Consider the following 27298-nt stretch of genomic DNA (forward strand, 5'->3'; position numbering starts at 1 on the left):
AAGGTTGGAGAGGTCAACACAAGAAAGCAGGATTTTCTCCCCTGTTGGCCGCTTGTGCGACAGGTCCAACTGCTCTAGCGGTCATGCTCCGCTCTTGTGGAAGTGTAAGCTGCTCGAGTGAGCAGAAAGCAATCCTTAAGTCTAGTTCATGTTCCGCTCTCGAGCAAGCAGAACACACATCTCTGGTTCGAGTCATGGTCCGCTCGTACGGAGCCCGTGACCGCTTGAGCGGTCTGGGCACACACAGGCAGTCTGAAAATAGCACAAAAATGCAATCTTCCATACTCATTGCCAAGCCCAAAACCATGCAAAGCTGGCTCAAAAACATGACATACTAACATGATTTAAGTGTAATTTCACTTCAAACAGATCAATCTTACTTCAACATCAAATTTATGATCTCATCTATTTCATACATTCATGAATTACATGACCAAGCTCAAAACACATATACACTTGGTGAATCTTTCAACAAATCTTGGTTGTCTGAACCGGCTAGAGTTTATTTCATGCATAAATCACAAGATTGAGCTCAAATCACACAAAGTTGAAGAGATTTCTTGAATTTAGTTCAAACCATTACACAAACCAAAACCCTAACCCAAAATTTCTAATTTTCTCTTGATTTCAAGCAAAAGATGAGCTATATACAAAAATTTTAAGTAGATTTCCAAACCTTAACCGTAATCTAGGGTTTGCCCCTTAAATCTTTTTCAAATCCTTAGCTTTTCCTCTTCCTCTCTCTTTAACTCTCTAGCAACAGTTCTCAAGAATGGTAAACTCATGAAGCTATATACATATATGCATAGGCTAATTAACTTAATTAATCATTACAAATCGTAATTTTACAAAATTGCACAGTAGGCTCTAAATATCATGTTAAACACGGATATGAAATAAGTTTTGGTTTCTGGCGCCTCTGAGGCTTTCAATTTTAATTCAAAGTTGTAATTGCAACAGATATTCCTACATTTAACAGATATAATTCTAAGATCACATAATTCACATACTGAACTTGCAAATTCATATTAAACACATAATCACATGCATAATTAAGCATATTACGGGTTGGGTAATCACAATTGATAATATCAATTGGTTCTAATCCAATCGATCTTGTTATGACGCTGTGTCTAGACAAGTTCATTCCTGCTATCTTGGTGACTAGAAATCCTAAGACCAAAATGCTATCCCAGAAGAGTTCATGTTGTTGCTTTTGGTCCAGTGCTGCTATATCCTGCCAAATATCAAAGCCACTCCACTACCTTGTGGTTGCAGTATATGGGATAGCTATAGTAGAGCAATTTAAGTTGACATGTGCTTGATCCTCTTGGAAACTTCAGAACATTTGCCTTTATTTTTTTATTCCTAGTCCAAGACGTAATAGTCAGCTTCTTCAAAACCATTGCATTCCCCAAAAGATACCTTACCAGCTTCATTTCCCCCTCATATGCTGCAAATCCACTAAATTCAATTGCCTCCAGGCAAAGTGACAGACATTTGGGCACACTCTCGGGTTCCCCACTCCACAACTCCCAGTTTTTGGGACCCTAAAAATAATCACAATAAAAACATCAAATATACCAGTAAATATATAATAATAAAAACTGAAATGATCTCTAACAAATGAACTCACCTTGTTCTTGTTGAAAACTAAAACTTTCAAATTAGGCATGTGGCCAAGCAAGTCAAGCAAAATTGACCAATGAATATCGTAAATTTGCAAGCGCAAATGGGTCAAATTATGAAAAAATAGTGTATTGTAGTCAAAAGCTTTAATGACAACCTGAAAAAGATTTTATTATTATTATTTTTTTAAGTGAGAATTTAAACTCAACTTAAAAGAGTATTAATAAACTTATGACCATAATAACATTAAACTGCTAATTACCTTGGGGATGCCATTGCTTAATTCCAAATGCTGCACATTAGAAATCTTTCCAAGCATCCCAACTACACCATTATAGTAATCCTCACTTCTGCGATTCTCAAAATAAAATGTTAAATTGGCTTTAACTAAGGAGGGGAGTTCATCCACATCAAAAACACTGGACCCAAAATCATTAAGCTGAAAGATTTCAAGAACTGGGGCTTTAATCACGACACTAGGTTGGAGACGTCTTACACAGCTGTTATACATACATAATTTCTTCAGAGTAGATGAGCAAATGCATAATGTCTTTATGTTATCGCTCTGATTAGTCCTCTGTATGTCCAATTCTTCAAGGACTGGGCAGCCAGAGAGGATGTTTTGGAAAGAATCATCATCTAGAAACGTCAATGAATGAAGATGGAGGACCTTGAGACTTGGCAAAAAAACTGGCATAGGAAGCCGAAAAAAGACGTCACCAGCTAACTTCAAAACCACAAGATTGACAGAGATAAATAGGCTTCGAGGCAACTCAACAACAAGCTGATCAATTTCGAAATTAAGAACAAGCTCTTTAACATTAAGCTTGATTACGGTGCAAATCCATGAATTAAGACGATACGGATTATAGTACCCAAATCGACATCGAAGGCGAAACTTATTTAAATTTGGGGAATTGCGGAGAAGAAAAAGTCTGTCTACAAAATCCATGAAGCCAGAACTTTGCTCGTTGTGGCCTCTTTGACTAAAACTGTCTAAGTCAATAATGTGGACTGAAGTCCAAATGGATTTCCATCTGGTAGATAATAAGCTGGTTCGAGCAGCATATTTCGTGGGCATAAAACACAATATATGAGAAAGAATTGCGTCTGGCAAATTGCTGATCCGATCTTTTTCTTTAGAATCACTGAGTTTTGAGGATTGATCCATCATTAAAGTCACTGGTAAGTGAATCGAAAAAACAAGAGTGAAAATTTCGCTAGGGTTTCATCCATTTAGCTAAAAATTATTGCAGAAAAATGAATAGTAAAAAAAACAAAATAAAATTACAAATACAACAATGGGATATATGAGCTACACAAATTTCGCTTCCAAAAATTTTAAAAAAGAGGTGTAAGCCTTGCAGCAGCACTCTGTTTGTTCAAATATAATATGTAGATGTATAGTTATAAAAAGTTTATTGAATCAAAAAAGCAAAAACCTGGTGAGTAGAGGTAAGTTCTCCAGCAAAAAGGAACGCGAACGCCAGAGTCTTGCAATCAATAGTTGGACCGTCTTCAATAGCATAGTGAAATAGTTACATGAAACCCTAGGATAAAGATTGGAATTTTTGTTTTTTTTGTTTTTGTTTTTTGTAAGAGTAATTTTAATATTTTAAAAAAGTTTCATTTACGTTTTTTTTTTATTTATAGCCAAATCTTTTTATTTTTGATGAAAAATAAAACACAGTTCTAAAAAGAGCCTTTTTTTTTTTTTGGGTACTATTTTTTATTATTTCTCAGCTACTCATTTAAATAACAACAATGATTCATCCCACTAAAAACATCACCACTAATAGCACTAATGCATTAAAAAAGTAAAAAAAAAAAAAAAAATACAACTCCAAGACCAAAACATCACATCATTACTGGCGGGACCCACTGCCACCTAATTAGTGGGAGCACTCCCGAACATTATTCTTCAAATAATAACCATTCAAAATCATTTCTTTTTCTTTCTTTTTTTTTTTTTTTTTTTCTCACCAAATCGTCTATTCAAACAGAGGATTGGTTTGAAAATAGAATATTTTAATAGTAATTTTTTGATTATTTAATTAAATATGAGGTGAAAAAATAATTTATATTTGGAACGATTTATAAATTATTTTTTTAAAAGAAATTTTAAAAAATAAAGAGAGAATGAAATCTTTGAATTTTTTGTATAATTTTTTAATTTTTTTTAAATCTTTTTTTTAAATAATTTTTAACTATTATAGGGAGTTTTCAAACTTATTCAGAGTGCTAGAAAAAGATGATGTAAAAAAATTAAGGGTAAACTACACTGACACTCTGGGATTTGGTTTGATTACAACCCATCACTTTGTATTACAAAAATTATGGGTGCTTTTGGTTTGTATTTTGACGATAAATTTTTTTAAAAAAAAAATTTGGGGAGAGAGTTTTTTTTGGTTTGTTTGGTTTTATATTTTGAAAATAGTTTTGGAGTTTAAGAATTTGAGATGATTTGATTTTTTGTTATAGTTAAGTAGATATGTGTGAGAAAAAAAATGATTGATGATAACAGAGGAGAGAAAAAAAGTGATTGATTGATGTGAAATAGAGAGAGAAGTAATTTTGAATTTTTTTTTGAAAAAGTTAGTAACCAAATATGTTTTTAGAAATTTTCTTCCAAAAACATGTTTCAAAACACAAATCAAACACACCCTATATTTCCACTCTTGTGTTTAATAATCTCATTTCACAAAACCCTCTATTTATATAAAAAGTAACAACTTTTGATAGAAAACCAGAACAAATTACATTGAAAAATAAAAATAATAAAGTAAAGAAGGAAAAAAAAAAAAAAGAAGCAAGAAAAAAAAAAAGAATATATGAATTTAATATCTTTTTTATACAAACATTAATTTCGTCTAAATAATTACAATAACAGAAAGTCAGTGTAATTTTTCAAACATCAAAAGGTAATAAATATTAAATCCAAATCTCAAAAGGTGTAAACGTAATTTATTCAAAAATTAAACTAAAATCCCAAATAAATAAAGTAAGGACAATCCAAAGGAAAACCCTATACTATTCTTGTATCTTTAAATGAATTTCAACAATCAAATATATAGCGATCCCGGGTTTACCCTTGTTGTACAGTGATCCGGACATGTGTCCGTGGATGTTGGTAGTTGTTTATTTTCTAGTTTGCATCCTCTTTACTTTGTATATTGAGTTATAAGATGCGTTGGGCAGGTTTGTTTCAGGTTGGTTGCGTTTGGGAGCCTAGTGTTGCTGCCCAGATTTTTGGTCCTTCGCTCGAGCGAGGAGTATGTCTGTAACAACCCTCACCTTACTCTTGCCATATTTGCGTGCATTCTTGCATGGTCTTGCCGCTTATGTTAATTTAAAGGTTTTATCTTGGCTTGATTTTGCTTAAGTTGCTTGCATGATTTTGTTCCTTGCTTAGTATGTGTGTGTAGCCGAGATCGTCTTGAGCTTAGTCCGCCTTTGACCCTTTGTACTTAGAACCATCTTGAGATCTTGTTCAACCCCATCTTCACCTCGGGCATTCTTTGCCGAGATGTTTCGTACTTGAACCTTGTCCGCAGGCAGGTATGGCCTAGGCCGAGATGTGGCGCACCCCGGCCAAGGTGTGGCACAGCTTAGTCAAGTGTCGTCCTCCCTAGCCGATGTTTTCCATCCCGTTGCTGGATCCTTGTTTTGAGCCGATGTCGTCTTGTTGCCGATGTGTCTTACCCGAGCTTGCTGCATAAGCTTTGTCAGAGACTTGTCTTGTCCATCAATCACCTTTTTGGAGCTGAACCAACCCGGTAATGCCGCGTGTCCGAGCTGTTTGTTAAGGCAGCCGACGGACCTTGAAACAAATCATTTCTTGTCTCAAATCTTTGTTTTAGAGAGAGAAGCTCTAGAAAGGAGGAAGAAGAGTTCTTGAGTGAGAGTTGTCTTCCAAGCTTGATCTTTGTGGCTTGAACCGTTAGATCCGAGTTTTGAGGTTAGAATCTTGATCTCCTTTGATTGCTCTTGCTGAATATCTAGCTGCATTGCATGATCGGTTTTGTTTTGCATGCCATGCATCGTTTTGGAGTTGGTTTTAGAAAGAGAAAATGGTTTTTCATGTGTTCTTGAACAAAGTCCCATTTTGATCGAAGAGTTTGGAACGAAAATCATGTTTTGTGTTTGTTCTTGCATGACCTCCTTGAATGGGTACTTAGGTCCATATATTTTGAACTCTTGGCATGAAACTCAGATTTTTGTAACAAGTTGTGAGCTTGCATCCATCTTTCAATGATCATGTTCTTCATATTCTCCAAAGGAAAACCCAGATTTTTCCTGGCTTTGTTAAACGGTACCTCGGCTTAGTCCTGGTCAGTACCCGGTGTGTTTTATGAGCGGGAGCAGTGACTTAACTCCCAGCTTGTTTTGCTTTGTCTTTGACTTGGATCTGGCAAGAATGCCGAGATCATTTGCATGTATATATAGAGCTTGCTTTGAGAATGTGACTTGCCATGTGATTGTAGGTCCTTGATATTTGCTTGAGCCCACACCTGAAGAACTAGGTGAGTGGTATTATTGATAAAGCTATGTTATACTCGTTTTGATAAATCTTGCTTGCTTGTTTTGACGAAAGTATTTGATAGCATGAATAATAGCTCTTGTTTGATGAGTCAAGTATACTCCTTGTTTTGATGCCATCTTTGGAAAGGATACGGTCCTTGTTAAATCGGGCTACGGGCCTAAGTAACACAAGTCCCTTGTGCTGGAGGACTCTAAACTTTCGCAGTACTATGTGTAAAGGATACGGTCCTTGTTAAATCGGGCTACGGGCCTAAGTAACACAAGTCCCTTGTATTGGAGGACTCTAAACTTTCGCAATACTTTTGACCAAACGATTACGGATCGTACAGCTTTTGTTATTTGATGATGAATACGGTTCATCCCTTGTCTCGCCGATGTTACGATATTTGATGATGAATACGGTTCATCCCTTGTCTCGCCGATGTTACGATATTTGATGATGAATACGGTTCATCCCTTGTCTCGCCGATGTTACGATATTTGATGATGAATACGGTTCATCCCTTGTCTCGCCGATGTTACGATATTTGATGATGAATACGGTTCATCCCTTGTCTCGCCGATGTTACGATATTTGATGATGAATACGGTTCATCCCTTGTCTCGCCGATGTTACGATATTTGACGATGAATACGGTTCATCACTTGCCTTGCTAAAGTTTTGGTGTGTTTCGTTTTGAAGGACCTCGGCTTTATTCATGTAAAACCTTTATTTTTAGTACCATTCACTGAGTTTTGTACTCACCCCTCTATATATATGTAGGTGATGAGCAGGACGGCGGCGACGCCTAGTTCGTTGGGATACTTGTTTTGGATTCGTGTATTTGTCGGCCTTACTTTGTATTTACGTCGGCGATGCCCTGTTTTGCATGTCGGCGAATTCTTGAAAATCATGCTTCTTGACTTGTATTAGCTGTATTTTGTGTATGTCGGCTCGAGAAGCCTTTTGATCAAGATGTAACATGTATTTTTGTACCTTGTTGTATTTAAATTGTGAAGTTGATTGGAAATGTTCGGCATTGCTTTGATCTACGCACAGCTCTTATGGACCGCTTGTAATTGATTTATCGCTTCCGCATTTGTGAGCCCCCTATATTCGTACTCTGATTGTGTTAAGTTTTGAAAGGTTGGCCTTCGGTAATTACGGATTACTGGCCATCACGGCACCAAACTACTAGGGGCGGTTTGGGGTCGTGACAGAGTGGTATCAGAGCACAAGTTCCTCGGTATACGTTATTCACACACTTTGAGTCCTGAAGAGCATAGGTTTTCCCTTAGAAAGATGTTAGGGTTGCATCATGGTAATTGTTGTTTGAGTGGAATGTGCATTGTCCTGATATACTTATTTGTTGCTTGCCTATGTGGTTATTTGCTTATTTGTTTAAAAGTCATACTTTGCACGCTCATAGCATTATGAGGAGAGGTAGACCACCGCTTGGCCGAGATCAGCCCGAAGATAGAATGGACAGATTGGAAAGATTAGTTGAAGGTTTGGCCCGCGAGCTGAGGCAAACCAGACAGCAGTTCGCTAGTGCTACGACGACTCAGGCCGAGCAGACCAACGGCCGAAATGTAGTTCCACCTCCTCCAGTGCCGCAGGTTCCCCCGCAACCAGCCTTATATGGGGATGGCACGATAGCTTTGATCAGAGAGTTCAAGAAAATGAGACCACCGAGATTTTCTGGGGGTATAGAGCCGATGAAGGCTGAGGCATGGGTTTTAGAAATGGAGAAGTTGTTCGAGATCTTCCCTAGCACCGACGCTCAGAAAGTGACGTTGGCAGCATTCACATTGGATGATGATGCTCGTAGATGGTGGATGATGGTTAGAGGGAGCAATCCAGATTTGACCTGGATCCGATTTTTAGAGTTGTTCTACAAGAAACATTTTCCCCTAAGTGTTCGAAACCGCAAGGCTACCGAATTTCATACTCTGACGCAAGGCAACAGAACAGTGGCGGAATATGACCGCGCTTTTACTGAGTTGGTAAGGTTTGTACCTCACATGACCAACGACGAATATATGAAGGCCAGGAAGTTCGAGTGTGGGCTTCGTGGACCGATTCAAGACCGGGTCAATTTGCTTGATATGCCGACTTATGCCGAAGTATTGGACAAGGCCATTCAGGCCGAAGCTAACTTGAACCGATACCAGAACTCGGGAGAAAACCAGCGAAAGAGGCAGAACTATGACAATCGCCGAGGACAGCTGAACACCAAGAAGAGAACGAACATGGACAGTACTGGTAACCTAAGGCAGGAAGGGAGTGTTAAACCGACGTGTTCGGATTGTGGAAAACAGCATTTCGGGATCTGCCGACGAACGTCTGGAGCCTGTTATGAATGTGGCGAGATGGGCCATTATGTGAGGGATTGCCCCAAAACAAAGACTGATAACAACAAGAAAGGAGAAAATACCTCGGGTTCCGTTCAGAAAGGAAATGCTGGGAGAGTACAGATGAGACAGGGCAGAGTGTTTGCATTAGTACCAGGAGACACTCAGAATGCTGAGGCAGTGGTGTCAGGTATTTTACTAATTTGCTCCCAAGATGCTTATGTGTTAATTGATTCGGGTTCTACTCATTCGTTTATATCTACTAAGTTTGCTGAGAAAATTAATAGAGAACTAGAGCCCCTTGATTATGTGTTGTCTGTATCTACTCCATCTGGGAGATCTATGTTTGTTGCATCCATTTACAGAGCATGTGTTGTTGTGATTGAGAATGTTGAATTGCTAGTAGATCTGATGCCTCTAGACCTAGCTCATTTTGATATCATACTGGGAATGGATTGGTTAGTCGCGAACAATGCATCTATTAATTGTGTTTCGAAAAGTGTCACCTTGAGACCCCCAAACCTAGCCGAGGTTATTTTCCAAGGGAAAGGGGTAGTGCCCCCACCATACTTGATTTCGTCCATTAAGGCCTGTAAGTTAATTCAGAAAGGGTGCCGAGGTTATTTGTGTAGTATACTGAGTGATCAGAATGGAAATGTTAACTTAGCCGACATCCCGATTGTTAGTGATTTCCCCGACGTCTTTCCGGATGAATTGCCTGGCCACTTGACCGATAGAGGAATAGAGTTTACGGTCGATATTATATCGGGAACGCAGCCGATCTCCAAACCACCTTATAGAATGGCCCCCGCTGAACTTAGAGAATTGAAACTGCAATTGCAAGAGTTGTTAGATAAGGGATTCATCAGGCCGAGCACTTCACCATGGGGAGCACCTGTTCTATTTGTTAAAAAGAAGGATGGCACACTCCGTTTGTGTATCGACTATAGAGAACTTAATAAGGTCACCATTAAGAACAAGTACCCGTTACCTAGAATTGATGATCTGCTTGACCAATTACAAGGAGCGCGAGTCTTTTCTAAGATCGACCTTAGGTCTGGTTACCATCAGCTTAAGGTTAAAGCCGAAGATGTCGAGAAGACTGCCTTTCGAACAAGATATGGCCACTACGAGTTTTTAGTAATGCCTTTTGGAGTGACTAATGCCCCTGCTGCATTTATGGATTTGATGAACAGAGTCTTCAAGCCGTATTTAGATGAGTTTGTAGTTGTCTTCATTGACGATATCTTGATCTATTCCAAGAGTAAGACTGAACACGAAAATCACTTGAGACTTGCCTTGCAGATTTTGAGAGAACGGAGATTGTATGCTAAGTTTAACAAGTGTGAGTTTTGGCTTCCTACTATCTCATTCTTAGGTCATGTGATTAGTGAAGAGGGTATCTCAGTTGATCCTAGCAAAATCGAAGCCGTAGTGAATTGGCCGAGACCGACTAATGTGTCCGAGATTCGTAGTTTTCTGGGTTTGGCAGGTTATTACAGAAAGTTTGTGAAAGATTTCTCCAGGATTGCAATTCCATTGACGCAACTGACTCAGAAGGGAACACTGTATGAGTGGACTGAAGATCGGGAATCAGCCTTTCAGGAACTGAAGACGAGGTTAGTTACAGCGCCAGTGCTCGTACTCCCAACAGGTAACGAAGAGTTTCATGTCTATAGTGATGCATCGCATAAGGGTTTGGGTTGTGTATTAATGCAGAAGGGTAAAGTTATAGCTTATGCTTCTCGTCAGTTGAAACCTCATGAGAAAAACTATCCTACCCATGACTTAGAATTTGCAGCCGTGGTATTTGCTTTAAAGATTTGGCGTCACTATTTGTATGGAGCTACTTGTCAGGTTTTCACAGATCATAAGAGCTTAAAATATCTATTCACTCAGAAGGAATTGAATTTGAGGCAGAGACGGTGGCTCGAGTTGTTGAAAGACTACGATATGCAGATTCAATATCACCCCGGAAAAGCTAACAGTGTAGCCGACGCTTTGAGCAGGAAGTCAGATGGAAATTTGGCGTGTTTAACCGTGATATCAGCAGAGCCGACTATTGTTAATGAAGTAAAGACAAGACAGATGGAGGATAGCTTCCTCAAGAAAATTGCCGAGGAGATTGACACGAAGCCGAGACCAGGGTATACCATCGAAAACCAAGTACTCAAGTTTGAAGGAAGGTTATGTGTGGCCGATATCCCAGAGCTGAAGAAAAAGATTTTGCAGGAAGCTCATGGTTCCAAGTTTGCTGTCCACCCAGGGAACACCAAGATGTATCAAGATATGAAACAGACCTTCTGGTGGCCAAATATGAAGAGAGAAATAGCCGAATTCGTGTCCCAGTGTTTACATTGTCAGCAAGTGAAAGCAGAACATCAAAGACCAGCAGGACTTCTTCAACCTTTGCCGATTCCTGAGTGGAAATGGGAGCACATCTCCATGGATTTTGTGATTGGGTTGCCGAGAACACCAAAGAGTATGGATTCAATTTGGGTTGTTGTGGATAGGTTAACTAAGTCAGCACACTTTCTACCCGTTAAGACTACCTTCAACGCCAATCAACTTGCCTTGCTATATGTGAACGAGATTATCAGACTTCATGGAGTGTCGATATCAATTGTTTCAGACCGAGATCCTAAGTTTGTTTCTAGATTTTGGCAGAGTCTTCAGAGAGCTTTCGGAGCCGAGCTGAGATTTAGTACAGCCTTTCATCCCCAGACAGATGGGCAGACAGAGAGGACAATTCAGACACTCGAAGATATGCTGAGACTTTGTGTATTGGATTTCCAAGAAAGTTGGGGAACACATTTGCCCTTAGTGGAATTCGCTTACAATAACAGTTACCAAGCTAGCATTGGCATGGCGCCATATGAGGCCTTGTATGGGAGAAAATGTAAGTCGCCGATATGTTGGACCGAAGTCGGAGACAGAGCTCTGCTTGGTCCCGAATTGATTCAAGTGACAACAGAAAAGATTAAGCTTATCCAACAGAGGATTAAAACTGCCCAGAGCCGACAAAAGAGCTACGCCGACCAGAGAAGGAATGAGATAGAGTTTGAAGTTGGGAATCACGTATTCCTGAAAGTCTCACCAATGAAAGGAGTTTCCAGATTTGGGAAGAAAGGTAAATTAGCACCTCGGTATATTGGACCATTTGAAATTCTTGAGAGAATTAACCCCGTTGCCTACAGACTTGCTTTGCCGCCAGATTTGAGCCAAGTCCACAATGTGTTTCATGTTTCGATGTTGAGAAAGTACATCCGAGATCCACTGCATGTAATTGATCATTCCGAAATCGCAGTTAATGAGAATCTGGGCTACGAAGAAAGGCCAATGAGAATTATTGACCGACAAGTGAGGCAATTGAGGAACAGATCGATACCGATGGTAAAGGTCGAATGGAAGGAGCATTATGGCACGGAAGCCACGTGGGAAAAGGAAGAGGACATGAGAGCCCGTTATCCGGAGTTGTTCTGGGAACAAGGTAATCTAAGTTTGGGGACCAAACTTCTTTAAGGGGGGTAGGATGTAACAACCCTCACCTTACTCTTGCCATATTTGCGTGCATTCTTGCATGGTCTTGCCGCTTATGTTAATTTAAAGGTTTTATCTTGGCTTGATTTTGCTTAAGTTGCTTGCATGATTTTGTTCCTTGCTTAGTATGTGTGTGTAGCCGAGATCGTCTTGAGCTTAGTCCGCCTTTGACCCTTTGTACTTAGAACCATCTTGAGATCTTGTTCAACCCCATCTTCACCTCGGGCATTCTTTGCCGAGATGTTTCGTACTTGAACCTTGTCCGCAGGCAGGTATGGCCTAGGCCGAGATGTGGCGCACCCCGGCCAAGGTGTGGCACAGCTTAGTCAAGTGTCGTCCTCCCTAGCCGATGTTTTCCATCCCGTTGCTGGATCCTTGTTTTGAGCCGATGTCGTCTTGTTGCCGATGTGTCTTACCCGAGCTTGCTGCATAAGCTTTGTCAGAGACTTGTCTTGTCCATCAATCACCTTTTTGGAGCTGAACCAACCCGGTAATGCCGCGTGTCCGAGCTGTTTGTTAAGGCAGCCGACGGACCTTGAAACAAATCATTTCTTGTCTCAAATCTTTGTTTTAGAGAGAGAAGCTCTAGAAAGGAGGAAGAAGAGTTCTTGAGTGAGAGTTGTCTTCCAAGCTTGATCTTTGTGGCTTGAACCGTTAGATCCGAGTTTTGAGGTTAGAATCTTGATCTCCTTTGATTGCTCTTGCTGAATATCTAGCTGCATTGCATGATCGGTTTTGTTTTGCATGCCATGCATCGTTTTGGAGTTGGTTTTAGAAAGAGAAAATGGTTTTTCATGTGTTCTTGAACAAAGTCCCATTTTGATCGAAGAGTTTGGAACGAAAATCATGTTTTGTGTTTGTTCTTGCATGACCTCCTTGAATGGGTACTTAGGTCCATATATTTTGAACTCTTGGCATGAAACTCAGATTTTTGTAACAAGTTGTGAGCTTGCATCCATCTTTCAATGATCATGTTCTTCATATTCTCCAAAGGAAAACCCAGATTTTTCCTGGCTTTGTTAAACGGTACCTCGGCTTAGTCCTGGTCAGTACCCGGTGTGTTTTATGAGCGGGAGCAGTGACTTAACTCCCAGCTTGTTTTGCTTTGTCTTTGACTTGGATCTGGCAAGAATGCCGAGATCATTTGCATGTATATATAGAGCTTGCTTTGAGAATGTGACTTGCCATGTGATTGTAGGTCCTTGATATTTGCTTGAGCCCACACCTGAAGAACTAGGTGAGTGGTATTATTGATAAAGCTATGTTATACTCGTTTTGATAAATCTTGCTTGCTTGTTTTGACGAAAGTATTTGATAGCATGAATAATAGCTCTTGTTTGATGAGTCAAGTATACTCCTTGTTTTGATGCCATCTTTGGAAAGGATACGGTCCTTGTTAAATCGGGCTACGGGCCTAAGTAACACAAGTCCCTTGTGCTGGAGGACTCTAAACTTTCGCAGTACTATGTGTAAAGGATACGGTCCTTGTTAAATCGGGCTACGGGCCTAAGTAACACAAGTCCCTTGTATTGGAGGACTCTAAACTTTCGCAATACTTTTGACCAAACGATTACGGATCGTACAGCTTTTGTTATTTGATGATGAATACGGTTCATCCCTTGTCTCGCCGATGTTACGATATTTGATGATGAATACGGTTCATCCCTTGTCTCGCCGATGTTACGATATTTGATGATGAATACGGTTCATCCCTTGTCTCGCCGATGTTACGATATTTGATGATGAATACGGTTCATCCCTTGTCTCGCCGATGTTACGATATTTGATGATGAATACGGTTCATCCCTTGTCTCGCCGATGTTACGATATTTGATGATGAATACGGTTCATCCCTTGTCTCGCCGATGTTACGATATTTGACGATGAATACGGTTCATCACTTGCCTTGCTAAAGTTTTGGTGTGTTTCGTTTTGAAGGACCTCGGCTTTATTCATGTAAAACCTTTATTTTTAGTACCATTCACTGAGTTTTGTACTCACCCCTCTATATATATGTAGGTGATGAGCAGGACGGCGGCGACGCCTAGTTCGTTGGGATACTTGTTTTGGATTCGTGTATTTGTCGGCCTTACTTTGTATTTACGTCGGCGATGCCCTGTTTTGCATGTCGGCGAATTCTTGAAAATCATGCTTCTTGACTTGTATTAGCTGTATTTTGTGTATGTCGGCTCGAGAAGCCTTTTGATCAAGATGTAACATGTATTTTTGTACCTTGTTGTATTTAAATTGTGAAGTTGATTGGAAATGTTCGGCATTGCTTTGATCTACGCACAGCTCTTATGGACCGCTTGTAATTGATTTATCGCTTCCGCATTTGTGAGCCCCCTATATTCGTACTCTGATTGTGTTAAGTTTTGAAAGGTTGGCCTTCGGTAATTACGGATTACTGGCCATCACGGCACCAAACTACTAGGGGCGGTTTGGGGTCGTGACAATGTCGCTCGAGCGAGAGTTGTGTTGCACCTGGTTCTGGACCTGAGAGTTGTAGTTTCTGGCTCGAGCGAGCTTTTCGTGGCTCGAGCGGTCTGGGTTTTTCTTCGCTCGATCGAGAACTTCTTAGCTCGAGCGAGAGTTTTCTGTTTCTGGTCGCTCGAGCGACCAATCCTTCGCTCGAGCGAGAGTGTTTTATATCAGCGGACAGCAGCGTCTTAAACATCACTTTTTCAGTCCCTTTCTTTGAGCAAAACCTAAATTCGACACTCACTCTTCCTAAACTTACACTCTCTCTAAGATTTGATCTCCCTAGGGTGTGAATCTAGCCTAGGGCCTTTGTTAAAAAGATAGAGGGTGTTGAGAGCTTCGACTTAATCTGAAAAAGTTTGGATTTGGAGCAAGTTGATCTTGGAGTCTTCATCTCCTTTTGGGCTAAAACTTCAAGGTAGGGATATCCTACTCCTCTCTATGGGTTTTGTCTTTGAATTTTGGTATTTTGAGATGTTGAGCTTGGTTTGGTAATTTTGTGAAAGTTTGGGGCTTTTGTGCAATTATACAAAAGTTGGGGTTTGATTCATAATAAACCTAGATGCATGTTAGGCATGAAAAAATGGAATGATTGTTGAATCATTGATGAAAATGGGACCTAAGGGTTGAAATGGTAATTATGGAAAATGGCCTAATTACATTGTTTAATTAATTGGGATAATTAATTGGTGAGAAATGAGGAAATGAAATGTTGATTGAACATCCATTTGTGCATTTATTTTCTGTTTTAGAAATAACTGCTTTGGGCTATCGGTGGAGGATAGTCGTGATTGTTGTAGACAATGCATGATGATTAAGTAAACGGAAACTAATCAATGGAATGTGTCATGGAACTTGACAGTTGATAGAATACATTAATTGTATGTATTGTGTGATTGTATATAGAACCAATGTGTTTATATACGTTATGTGTAGAGGAGGAGATAGGGGATGTACTCCGCGGTTTAGGGGAAGATAGGGGATGTACCTCTAAACCGGATAGGTATTGGGAGGAGATAGGGGATGAACTCCGTAGACAGAGCTCATATGCTTGTCTAGAGAAGTGAAGATAGAGCTCATATGCTTATCTTTGTGAAGTGTGGATACAGCTTGTATGCTTATCTGTGGATATTATTGATATACATATCTGTTGTAGAGTGTGGATACAGCTTGTATGCTTATCTGTGGATATTATTGATATACATATCTGTTGTAGAATGTGGATACAACTTGTATGCTTATCTGTGGATATTGTTGATATACATATCTGTTGAGAATGTGAGATATAGTTTTTATACATATCTGTGGAAATGATAATAGAGCTAGCATGCTTATCTATTGAAAAGGGAAAATGAAAAGTAATTGGGACTTGTAAGTCGTTGACATAAATATGTAATTTATGTGATTGTATCAGTGTTGACCAACTATCAATTGCTAATGTTTTAGCCATTGTCCATGGTTGGTTTAGTGTATTTCTACTGGGCTGTGGCTCACCCTATATGGGAATATCATTTTCAGGTACAGGAAGCATGCCACCTCCAAGGACATAGCTGGGAGGCTAGTGGCGGGCATAGTTTTGTCGTTTTACTTTTGATGTATTACATGTAATTTCAAGCCAAGGGCTTAATGTGTAAACGAGTTAGAACTCTTTGTTGTATCCAAGTGTTAACTTGGAAAGCTGTAAGCCCGTAGGGCATTTTGTTATGAGGTTAACATGTAATACTTATGTAATGGAACTCTAATGAATGAAAGAATGTGGTTAGTTTATATGTAAATGTATGTCTTATTAGATGGGTTTATTGTTGTTATTTTGAGGGCGTTACAACTTGGTATCAGAGCGTACCGGGTTCGAATACTTTGGGTACGTGGGAAGTGATTAGGATCACAATGGGTTTGTCTCGTTTGATAGAGACGTAGATGTAGTACCATATGCTATGTGTTTATTTGATAACATGCTTATGTGACTATGTGGGTATGGGATTTAATTTCTAGGATATTGATTGGATCCTTGAGTTTCTGGGAGTCTTGTTGGAAAAGCACTTGATCAATGCTGTTTCTAACCGGAACTCTAGTAACGTCTCGGGACTATCATTATCCGGAAATGAAATTCGTAAGTGCTTATGTGTTTATGTGCTTATGTGGAGTGAATTACAGTTGTCCATGCATTAGGACGTGAGTGTTTAGTTTCGGCACACTTATGAATGTGCTAACGTTCTGTGTTGCCTTTATTAGGATGTCAGGACGAGGAAGAGGAGCTAGGCGTGGTAGACCTGCGAGGCAGGAAGTACCGTTACCGGGTGAGATTCCGGCAGTGTAGGAGGGAGTTGGGCAGGCCAATGTGGCCGAGCCAGTGGGTCAGCAGGCTATGGGTGCCTTGGCCAGAGAGATAGCAGGAGCTTTGGGTATTCTTAGAGCTGGGAATCAGGCAGCTGAGGCAGGGCCTTCTTTCTTGAAGAGGGAGTTCTTCCGGTGTAATCCGGACGAGTTTATCGGGGATCCTAAAGAGCCGCTTAAGGCAGATGAATGGCTCGAACAGACAACGAAGACGTTTGAGATGCTTGGCATCGAGGACGGAGCACTGAAAGTGACCTTGGCATCCTTCCAGCTGAAGGGAGATGCGGGTCAATGGTGGAAGTACGAGAAAGCTCGTGTTGGTGGTACTTGGGAGGCGTTTATAAATGCTTTTCAGGAGAGGTTTTTGTCTGCAGTAGCAAGGGAGAAGCTGAGAGATCAGTTTAGTCGGCTTAATCAGCAGGGCTTGTCAGTGGCCGAGTTTGAGGCTACTTTTACCAGTCTGTCTAGGTTTGCACCTGAACTGGTGGCGTCTGAGGAACGCCGTTGCTATGAGTTTGAGCGGAAGTTGAGGCGGGGCCTCAAGTTGAGAGTTGGTGGGTCTTATATTCGAGACTATAGACACCTAGTGGATGCTGCAGCTCATATGGAGCTTATGATGCAGGAGGAGGATGAGGGTCAGAGAGGCTCCAAGAGGAGCCAGGATAGTCAGAGTGATGGCAGGAGACAGAAGGGTAATAACCCTCAGCAGTCTCAGGGTGCAGTCTCTAGATCGACCTTTCCAGTGCCTAGTGTAGGCTCGGGGAGAGGCAGTCAGGGAGAATTCACTTGTTACAAGTGTGGCCAGCTGGGTCACAAGGTTTCGGTTTGCCCGCAGAAGGGTGGGGGTCAGAAAGCTGCTTCTTCTTCAGCTAGACCGCCGAGTCAGAGTTTGGGCAGGGGGCAGCTCTTGACTTGTTATCAGTGTGGACAACCTGGGCACATGAAGAGGTTTTGCCCACAGTTGAGTGCCACTTCGGGAGCGTCTGGTTCTAGGCAGACGCAGGGTTTTCAGCCAGCTCAGTCTGTGCAGGCCTCGAGGGCCAATCCGGGAGCTTCGTCATCCCAGTCTGTGCAGCAGTCTTTTGCTCCGAGAGGTGAGCAGGTAGACCAGGGGCCTACGGGGCGCGTGTATGCTGTTACCGCGCAGGATTTAGTACCAGCTCCATCAGTAGTGAGAGGTACTTTTCTGTTTTGCAACTCGGTTGCTAATGTGTTGATAGACACGGGTGCATCTCATTCTTTTGTATCTGCTGCATTTGCATCTGTTTTGGAATTGGAGTTAGCACAGTTAGCATCTCCTATTTGTGTGGTATCGCCTTTGGGCGGTGAGTTGATCCTGAAACAGGGTATTAGAGGATGTGATATTGAGGTCGCCGATTATAGGCTTCCTTTTCCGTTTGTTGTCATGCCCATGAAGGGTTTTGATGTTATTTTGGGTATGGACTGGCTATCGTCATACCGGGCTGTTATTGATTGCTACCGCCAGAGGGTCACGTTATGTACCTTGAGCGGGGAGTGGTTCCATTTCTTGGGAGACCGGGTTGGTAGTGTTTTGCCACCGGGGTATGACTCGCGAGGGCGAAGTGAGCTTAGTAGTCTACTTGCCAGCTTTGAGAGTGGTGAGAGTGGTGAGACCCAGGTTGTGTTACCGAGGGTGGTTTGTGAGTATTCGGATGTCTTTCCCGAAGATCTTGTTAGTTTGCCACCTCACCGAGAGATAGAGTTCTCTATTGATTTAGTGCCTAGTACGGCGCCGATTTCTATGGCACCTTACCGTTTTGCTCCAGCAGAGTTGGTTGAGTTGAAAGTTCAGCTCCAGGAATTGCTCGATAAGGGCTTTGTTCGCCCTAGTGTTTCACCGTGGGGAGCACCGGCACTCTTTGTTAAAAAGAAAGATGGTGCCTTGAGATTGTGTATAGACTACCGGAAGTTGAATCGGGCTACGGTTAAAAATAAGTACCCTATGCCCCGTATAGATGATTTGTTTGACCAGTTGAAGGGTTCCCGTTGTTTCTCTAAGATAGACTTGAGATCGGGTTACCATCAGTTGAGGGTCAGGGAGGAAGATATTCCTAAGACGGCATTCCGTACGCGGTATGGCCATTATGAGTTTTTGGTGATGCCATTCGGACTTACCAATGCACCGGCAGTCTTTATGGACTTGATGAACCGGATTTTCCGGGAGTTCTTAGACCGATTTGTGGTTGTTTTCGTGGACGATATCCTTATCTATTCGTCTTCTGAGGAGGAGCACGAGGCACACTTGAGAGTGGTGCTTGAGTTACTTAGAGCCCATAGGCTGTATGCCAAGTTTGGGAAGTGTGAGTTCTGGCTGAGGGAAGTCAAATTCTTAGGCCACGTGGTATCCGGGGAAGGAGTGTCTGTTGATACATCCAAGGTTGAGGCAGTGCAAGATTGGGCACAGCCTAAGAGTGTGTTTGAGATCCGCAGTTTTCTGGGATTGGCTGGGTATTACCGTCGGTTTGTGAAAGATTTCTCCAGGTTAGCGTCACCGTTGACTAGACTGACTCGGAAGGGAGTCAAGTTTGTGTGGAGTGAGACTTGTGAAAAGTCGTTCCAAGAGCTGAAAGTTAGATTGACCACCGCTCCGGTATTGATTATTCCGGAGAGAGGGTTGGGTTATGCGGTTTATTGTGATGCCTCACGAGAGGGTTTGGGTTGTGTGTTGATGCAAGAGGGGAAAGTGGTAGCTTATGGCTCACGTCAGTTGAAAATACACGAGAAGAATTACCCTACTCACGACCTAGAGTTAGCAGCAGTGATCTTTGCCTTGAAAATCTGGAGGCACTACCTTTATGGTGAGAGGTTCGAGGTATTCTCGGATCATAAGAGTTTGAAGTATCTGTTTACCCAGAGAGACTTGAATTTGAGGCAGAGGAGATGGATGGAGTTCATCGAGGATTATGATTTTGAGTTGCACTATCATCCGGGAAAGGCCAATGTTGTGGCCGATGCCCTTAGTAGGAAAACCATTAGTGATGTAGCTTGTATGGCCATCCGGGAATGGGAGATGTTGGGAGCACTGGGCGAGTTTGATTTGCTACTGGGCGAATCTGTCGAGGCTGCGGCCTTGTTTTCTGTTGTTGCGCAGCCTACACTTGTGATTAGAGTGTTAGAGGCACAGAGAGGTGACCTTGAGGTAGAATCCCTCCGAGAGAAGATCTCCAGTGGGAAAGTTGAGAAGGGTTTGACGGTGTATCCCGACCTGAGTGTGAGATACCGAGACCGTTTGTTTGTACCGGAGGCTTGCCGAGAGGAGGTACTCCGAGAGTTTCACCATTCGCGCCTTGCGGTGCATCCGGGAGGTACTAAGATGTATCAGGATTTGGGTCGCCATTTTTGGTGGCGGGGTATGAAAAGAGATGTGGCTGTTTTCGTATCGAAGTGCCTTACTTGCCAGCAAGTGAAGGCCGAGCATCAGAGGGCAGCGGGTTTGTTGCAACCCTTGCCTATTGCCGAGTGGAAGTGGGAGCATGTCACTATGGACTTCGTTGCAGGTCTTCCGAGGACTCAGCGGGGTAGTGATGCTATTTGGGTGGTTGTAGACCGGTTGACTAAGTCGGCGCACTTTATTCCTATGCGCGTGAGAGATTCGGTAGATCATCTTGCCGATTTGTATATTCGGGATGTAGTGAGATTGCACGGGGTCCCAGTGACGATCGTCTCAGATAGAGATCCTCGTTTTACTGCTAGGTTGTGGCAGAGTTTGCAGAGTGCACTGGGCACTAAGTTGACCTTTAGTACGGCTTATCATCCTCAGACTGACGGACAGTCCGAGCGTACTATTCAGATCCTCGAGGATATGCTTCGGGGTTGTGTCCTGGACTTCAGTGGGACGTGGGAGAAGCACTTGCCATTGGTAGAGTTTGCCTACAACAATAGTTTTCAGTCTAGCATCGGTATGGCACCGTTTGAGGCCTTGTATGGCCGACCGTGTAGGTCTCCAGTTTGTTGGGCCGAGGTGGGTGATGCACCTTTGTTGGGTCCGGAGTTGGTTAGGGAGACGACGGAGAAAGTTGAGCTTATCCGTAGGAGGCTTGTTACAGCCCAGAGTCGACAAAAGAGTTATGCCGACCGTAGGAGGAGGCCTTTGGCGTTTGAGGTAGGTGATCATGTCTTTCTGAAAATATCACCTAGGCGAGGCCTGATGAGGTTTGGGAAGAGTGAGAAGTTATCCCCTCGGTTTATTGGTCCTTTTGAGATCCTTGAGAAGATAGGTGAGGTTGCTTATCGGTTAGCCTTACCGCCGCAGTTGTCCGGAGTGCATGACGTGTTTCATGTGAGTATGCTTCGGAAGTATGAGCCAGATCCATCACATGTGCTGGATTGGAGCGATTTAGAGGTAGATGAGGATGCCTCGTATGAGGAGAGACCGGTTCGGGTCTTGGATAGGCGGGATCAGGTCCTGCGTGGCAAGACCATTCCTTTGGTGAAAGTCTTGTGGAAACATCACGGAGTGGAGGAAGCCACTTGGGAACGTGAGTTGGAAGTCCGTGAGAAATATCCGGACTTGTTTGTTGATGTGTGATCTTGTATTTAAATTTTACATTATGTTGAACTTAAGAGCTTTTATATATGTCTTAAGTTGTAAAACATTGAGAATGTTTTGATTATTGGAAGCATGTTTTGGAACTTGCCTCATATGGTAGTTGGATGTAACACTATATATGTTGAATATATTGTTGACATTGGAAAGTTAGTGCATAATGTTGGTGCATGTTAATAATACATATGTTGTTTACATATTGTGATATGTCTCTTGTTAAAGGGATGGGATGACCGGTAATGGGTCGAATTGTTGAATGTTCAAGTGTAACATTGTTTAAAAAAAAAAAAAAACTTGTTTTTGAAAACTTGTACTTAATTTCGGGGACGAAATTCTTTAAGGGGGGGAGGTTATAGCGATCCCGGGTTTACCCTTGTTGTACAGTGATCCGGACATGTGTCCGTGGATGTTGGTAGTTGTTTATTTTCTAGTTTGCATCCTCTTTACTTTGTATATTGAGTTATAAGATGCGTTGGGCAGGTTTGTTTCAGGTTGGTTGCGTTTGGGAGCCTAGTGTTGCTGCCCAGATTTTTGGTCCTTCGCTCGAGCGAGGAGTATGTCGCTCGAGCGAGAGTTGTGTTGCACCTGGTTCTGGACCTGAGAGTTGTAGTTTCTGGCTCGAGCGAGCTTTTCGTGGCTCGAGCGGTCTGGGTTTTTCTTCGCTCGATCGAGAACTTCTTAGCTCGAGCGAGAGTTTTCTGTTTCTGGTCGCTCGAGCGACCAATCCTTCGCTCGAGCGAGAGTGTTTTATATCAGCGGACAGCAGCGTCTTAAACATCACTTTTTCAGTCCCTTTCTTTGAGCAAAACCTAAATTCGACACTCACTCTTCCTAAACTTACACTCTCTCTAAGATTTGATCTCCCTAGGGTGTGAATCTAGCCTAGGGCCTTTGTTAAAAAGATAGAGGGTGTTGAGAGCTTCGACTTAATCTGAAAAAGTTTGGATTTGGAGCAAGTTGATCTTGGAGTCTTCATCTCCTTTTGGGCTAAAACTTCAAGGTAGGGATATCCTACTCCTCTCTATGGGTTTTGTCTTTGAATTTTGGTATTTTGAGATGTTGAGCTTGGTTTGGTAATTTTGTGAAAGTTTGGGGCTTTTGTGCAATTATACAAAAGTTGGGGTTTGATTCATAATAAACCTAGATGCATGTTAGGCATGAAAAAATGGAATGATTGTTGAATCATTGATGAAAATGGGACCTAAGGGTTGAAATGGTAATTATGGAAAATGGCCTAATTACATTGTTTAATTAATTGGGATAATTAATTGGTGAGAAATGAGGAAATGAAATGTTGATTGAACATCCATTTGTGCATTTATTTTCTGTTTTAGAAATAACTGCTTTGGGCTATCGGTGGAGGATAGTCGTGATTGTTGTAGACAATGCATGATGATTAAGTAAACGGAAACTAATCAATGGAATGTGTCATGGAACTTGACAGTTGATAGAATACATTAATTGTATGTATTGTGTGATTGTATATAGAACCAATGTGTTTATATACGTTATGTGTAGAGGAGGAGATAGGGGATGTACTCCGCGGTTTAGGGGAAGATAGGGGATGTACCTCTAAACCGGATAGGTATTGGGAGGAGATAGGGGATGAACTCCGTAGACAGAGCTCATATGCTTGTCTAGAGAAGTGAAGATAGAGCTCATATGCTTATCTTTGTGAAGTGTGGATACAGCTTGTATGCTTATCTGTGGATATTATTGATATACATATCTGTTGTAGAGTGTGGATACAGCTTGTATGCTTATCTGTGGATATTATTGATATACATATCTGTTGTAGAATGTGGATACAGCTTGTATGCTTATCTGTGGATATTGTTGATATACATATCTGTTGAGAATGTGAGATATAGTTTTTATACATATCTGTGGAAATGATAATAGAGCTAGCATGCTTATCTATTGAAAAGGGAAAATGAAAAGTAATTGGGACTTGTAAGTCGTTGACATAAATATGTAATTTATGTGATTGTATCAGTGTTGACCAACTATCAATTGCTAATGTTTTAGCCATTGTCCATGGTTGGTTTAGTGTATTTCTACTGGGCTGTGGCTCACCCTATATGGGAATATCATTTTCAGGTACAGGAAGCATGCCACCTCCAAGGACATAGCTGGGAGGCTAGTGGCGGGCATAGTTTTGTCGTTTTACTTTTGATGTATTACATGTAATTTCAAGCCAAGGGCTTAATGTGTAAACGAGTTAGAACTCTTTGTTGTATCCAAGTGTTAACTTGGAAAGCTGTAAGCCCGTAGGGCATTTTGTTATGAGGTTAACATGTAATACTTATGTAATGGAACTCTAATGAATGAAAGAATGTGGTTAGTTTATATGTAAATGTATGTCTTATTAGATGGGTTTATTGTTGTTATTTTGAGAGCGTTACAAAATAACTTTAACAACCATTGTATGTTGAATTGTGAATAAGAAAAACAAGTTGAGAGAGAGAGAGAGAGAGAGTTTTTACATTTGAGTCTATCTATTGGGGAGTAGGAACTCAGAATATTTCCCGGAGGCCAGTGCCGTTGACAACGATCACATGAAAAATGACAGATTCCAGTAATGAGTGAGAGATAGTTCCAGAGTGAGAGATAAGCGCAAGATAGTTATATTGATTGGGTCAATATAAACCTTGCAGCACTCTGTTTGTTCAAATATAATATGTAGATATATAGTTATAAAAAGTTTATTGAATCAAAAAAGCAAAAACCTGGTGAGTAGAGGGAAGTTCTCCGGCATAAAGGAACGCCAGAGTCTTGCAATCAATAGTTGGACTGTCTGCAATAGCGTAGCGAAATAGTTATATGTTAAACCTAGGATAAAGATTGGAATATTTTATTTTATTTTTTTTAAAGAATAATTTTGATGTTTTAAAAAAGTTTCGTTACGTATTTTTTTTTTATTACAAAATCTTACTCCCTCCGTCCCATAATATTAGTCCCTTATTCTATTTTTCATAGTCCCAAAATATTAGTCCCTCTTCAAAAATCAAGTACAAAAATAATATAAATTTCCTATTTTGCCCTTCTTTTAAATTCATAAATAATATAAAAAGTACAATTATGACATTGATATTTCCAAAAAAATGTACTATCAAAGGGTAAATTTGGAAAATCAACTTTTTTAAAGTACAATAATTGTACTACCAAAAAAAGTTGGATTCCCCAAAAGGGACTATTATTTTGGGACGGAGGGAGTATTATTTTTTATGAAAAATAAAACACAGTTCTAATAAGAGTTCTTGTTTTACTATTTTTTTTTTATCATTTCTCACCTACTTAATCATTTAAATAATAATCATTCAAAATCATTTTTTTCCCCTCACCAAATCCCTCCATTTAAACGGAGGGTTAGTTTGGAAATAGACTATTTTAATACTAACATTTTGATTTTTTGATTAAAATATTTGGTGAAAAAAAAAATTTATGTTTGGAATGATTTATAAATTTTTACAAAAAAATAAAAATTCAAAAAATAAAGAGAAAATAAAATTTTTAAATTTTTTTTGTCTTTTTTTAATAACTTTTTAATTATTATAGGGAGTTTCCAAACTTACTTAGAGTGTTAGAAAAAGATGAAGTAAAAAAAATTAAGGGTAAATTACACTGACACCCTTAGAGTTTGGTTTGATTACATCTCACCACTTGATGGTGTAGAAATTATATTTCAACTCTTGTGATTAATAATTTCATTTCACAAAACCCTCCTGTTTATATAATAGGTAACAACTCTTGATAAAAAAATTACATTGAAAAAAAAAAGGTAAAGCAAAGGAGGAAAAAAAAAAAGGTATATGAATTCAATATCTTTTTTTATACAAACATTAATTTTGTCTCAATAATTACAAGAACAAGAGGATCAATGTAATTTTCCAAACATAGAAAGTGATAAATATTAAATCCAAATCTCATAAGGTGTAAGCGTAGTTTATTCAAAAATTAAACTAAAATCCCAAATAAATAAAGTAGAATAATGCTATATGTACCAATTAGTGTACTAAGTAGTGTACCAAAACTAGTTATAAAATTATTATTGACCTCACTCATTAATTACATTACAAATACCAAAAATATCTTAAATTGTGCCACATCATCAATTGGTACACTAATTAATACATTAATTAGTGCATGTAACAATACTGAATAAAGTAAGCACAATCCAAAAGAAAACCCTCCACTATCCTTGTATATTTAAATGAATTTCAACAATCAAAACTCTAACTTTAACAACCATTGTATGTTGAATTGTGAATAAGAAAAACAAGTTGAGAGAGAGAGAGAGTTTTTACATTTGAGTCTATCAACTGGGGAGTAGGAACTCAAAATATTTCCCCGAGGCCGATGCCATTGACAACGATCACACGAAAAATGGCAGATTCCAATAATGAGCGAGGGATAGTTCCAGAGTGAGAGATAAGCGCAAGATGGTTATATTGATTGGGTCTTTGGAGACTTTGTTTTTGTTTTTATTTTTAGTTTTGCTATTTTTTATTTAGGATAATCAATATATTGATTTTGTTTATGTTATTTTAGAAATTTCCCTTCACATAATTCTCTAATGGCTGATGGAGAACAATTTTTAGTGTATAAAGTCCTTCTCAATAGTCAATTTTTATCTTTCCTGTTATCATATCTATGATGGTTGTGCTTCAACACTTTCACTTGTAAGATGTCTCGACGAATTTTTTGCCCAACTAACTCATAAGCACGAATCAATCATTGCGCACATTTCACACATAAATTTCATTCTCTTTAAATAATTTAAAAAATCGACAAGTGGATTGGTTTTATCTCTATATCATGTTTCATGAGTGCTCTAGAGTCACCCTTAAACTCATAGGAAGCGGTTCCACCTTATAGCGTCTCTGGTTTAGACCCGACACATGGTATATTTTGGACTAGGTTTCATTGTCTTGTATAGTTATCCATGTCTTGTTTTCCCTTTTACCTCTTTGAGTTTGGCTTTTGGATTGTGTTGGTTTTGTGGGGAACAAGTTGGTAGCTTGTTTTTCAAATTGTTGTTGCCCAGAATTTTGCCTCCTACGCTCGAACGTAACTTCTTGCACTCGAGCGGTCTTTGTGAACTCTCAATACTTTTGTAGGTCTACAAAACTATTGGGAATTGGTATTCTTCACTCGAGCGATCTTGGCTCGAGCGGCCCTTATTGCGCTCGAGCGTTTGCCTTATGTTTGTAAAACTATTGGGAGCTCGTATTTCACGATCGAACGACGACTTCTTGTGCTCAAGCGGTCACATCTTTTGTGTCTTATGCTCGAGTGTCAATCCTTGTGCTCGAGCAGTCTGCGCATATATCAATCCGTAAAAGTCACTTTTTACATCACTTTTTCATTTCACTCTCTTTCTAAACTTTTTAAAAACCCTTGATCTATACACACACACACACACTCTCTCTCTCTCTCTCTCTCTCTCTCTCTCTCTAAAACACACATTCTCTCTTCTAAAACACCTAGATTCATTGATTTCTCTACCCTACTCCCTTGCAGAAATATGTAGAGCTCACTTAGAGCTTCATTTTCATCCGAACAAAGTTGGGTTTCGGTGTCGTTGAAGTTTCTTCACTCTCTCCTTGGTCTTTTAGCTTCGAGATAAGGATCTTTCACATTCTTATATGAGTTTTACCTTAGCTATTTGCTATTTCAAACGATTATGGTGGTTTTGGGGGTTTTTGTCAAAAACCTAGGGTTTGGAATTAAAATGTAAAAGAGGGGTTTTCAAATGGTTTCTTGAAAATAGTTGTGGTTATTAAATTGGAATTGATATATGTTGAAATGAGCTATTTCCTACATTGAAATTGATTTTCAAAGAGAAATAGATTTTGCCCTAAAATGTGA

General features: G+C 40.3%; 1 protein-coding gene across 3 annotated transcripts; it reads right to left on the reverse strand.

The window, feature by feature from the left end:
• Window positions 1-948: 948 nt before the first annotated feature.
• LOC114311244 (FBD-associated F-box protein At2g26860) lies at window positions 949-24253 on the reverse strand. 3 transcript variants are annotated; one of them, XM_082878860.1, is made up of 4 exons: window positions 24157-24253; window positions 1892-2811; window positions 1637-1786; window positions 949-1550 (listed from the first exon to the last, which is right to left on the reverse strand). In XM_082878860.1, exons 2-4 carry the CDS (start codon window positions 2801-2803, stop codon window positions 1248-1250), a joined length of 1365 nt encoding a protein of 454 aa, XP_082734986.1. In that variant the 5' UTR covers window positions 2804-2811; window positions 24157-24253; the 3' UTR covers window positions 949-1247. The 3 variants fall into 3 exon arrangements, with proteins under 3 accessions (XP_082734986.1, XP_082734984.1, XP_082734985.1); XM_082878858.1 differs by lacking the exon at window positions 24157-24253 and adding an exon at window positions 3072-3211; XM_082878859.1 differs by lacking the exon at window positions 24157-24253 and having other exon boundaries at window positions 1892-2946.
• Between the last annotated feature and the right edge of the window lie 3045 nt (window positions 24254-27298).

The sequence above is a fragment of the Camellia sinensis genome, chromosome 7, assembly GCF_055761805.1.
Source record: "Camellia sinensis isolate YWXY chromosome 7, ASM5576180v1, whole genome shotgun sequence".
NCBI lineage: Eukaryota > Viridiplantae > Streptophyta > Magnoliopsida > Ericales > Theaceae > Camellia > Camellia sinensis.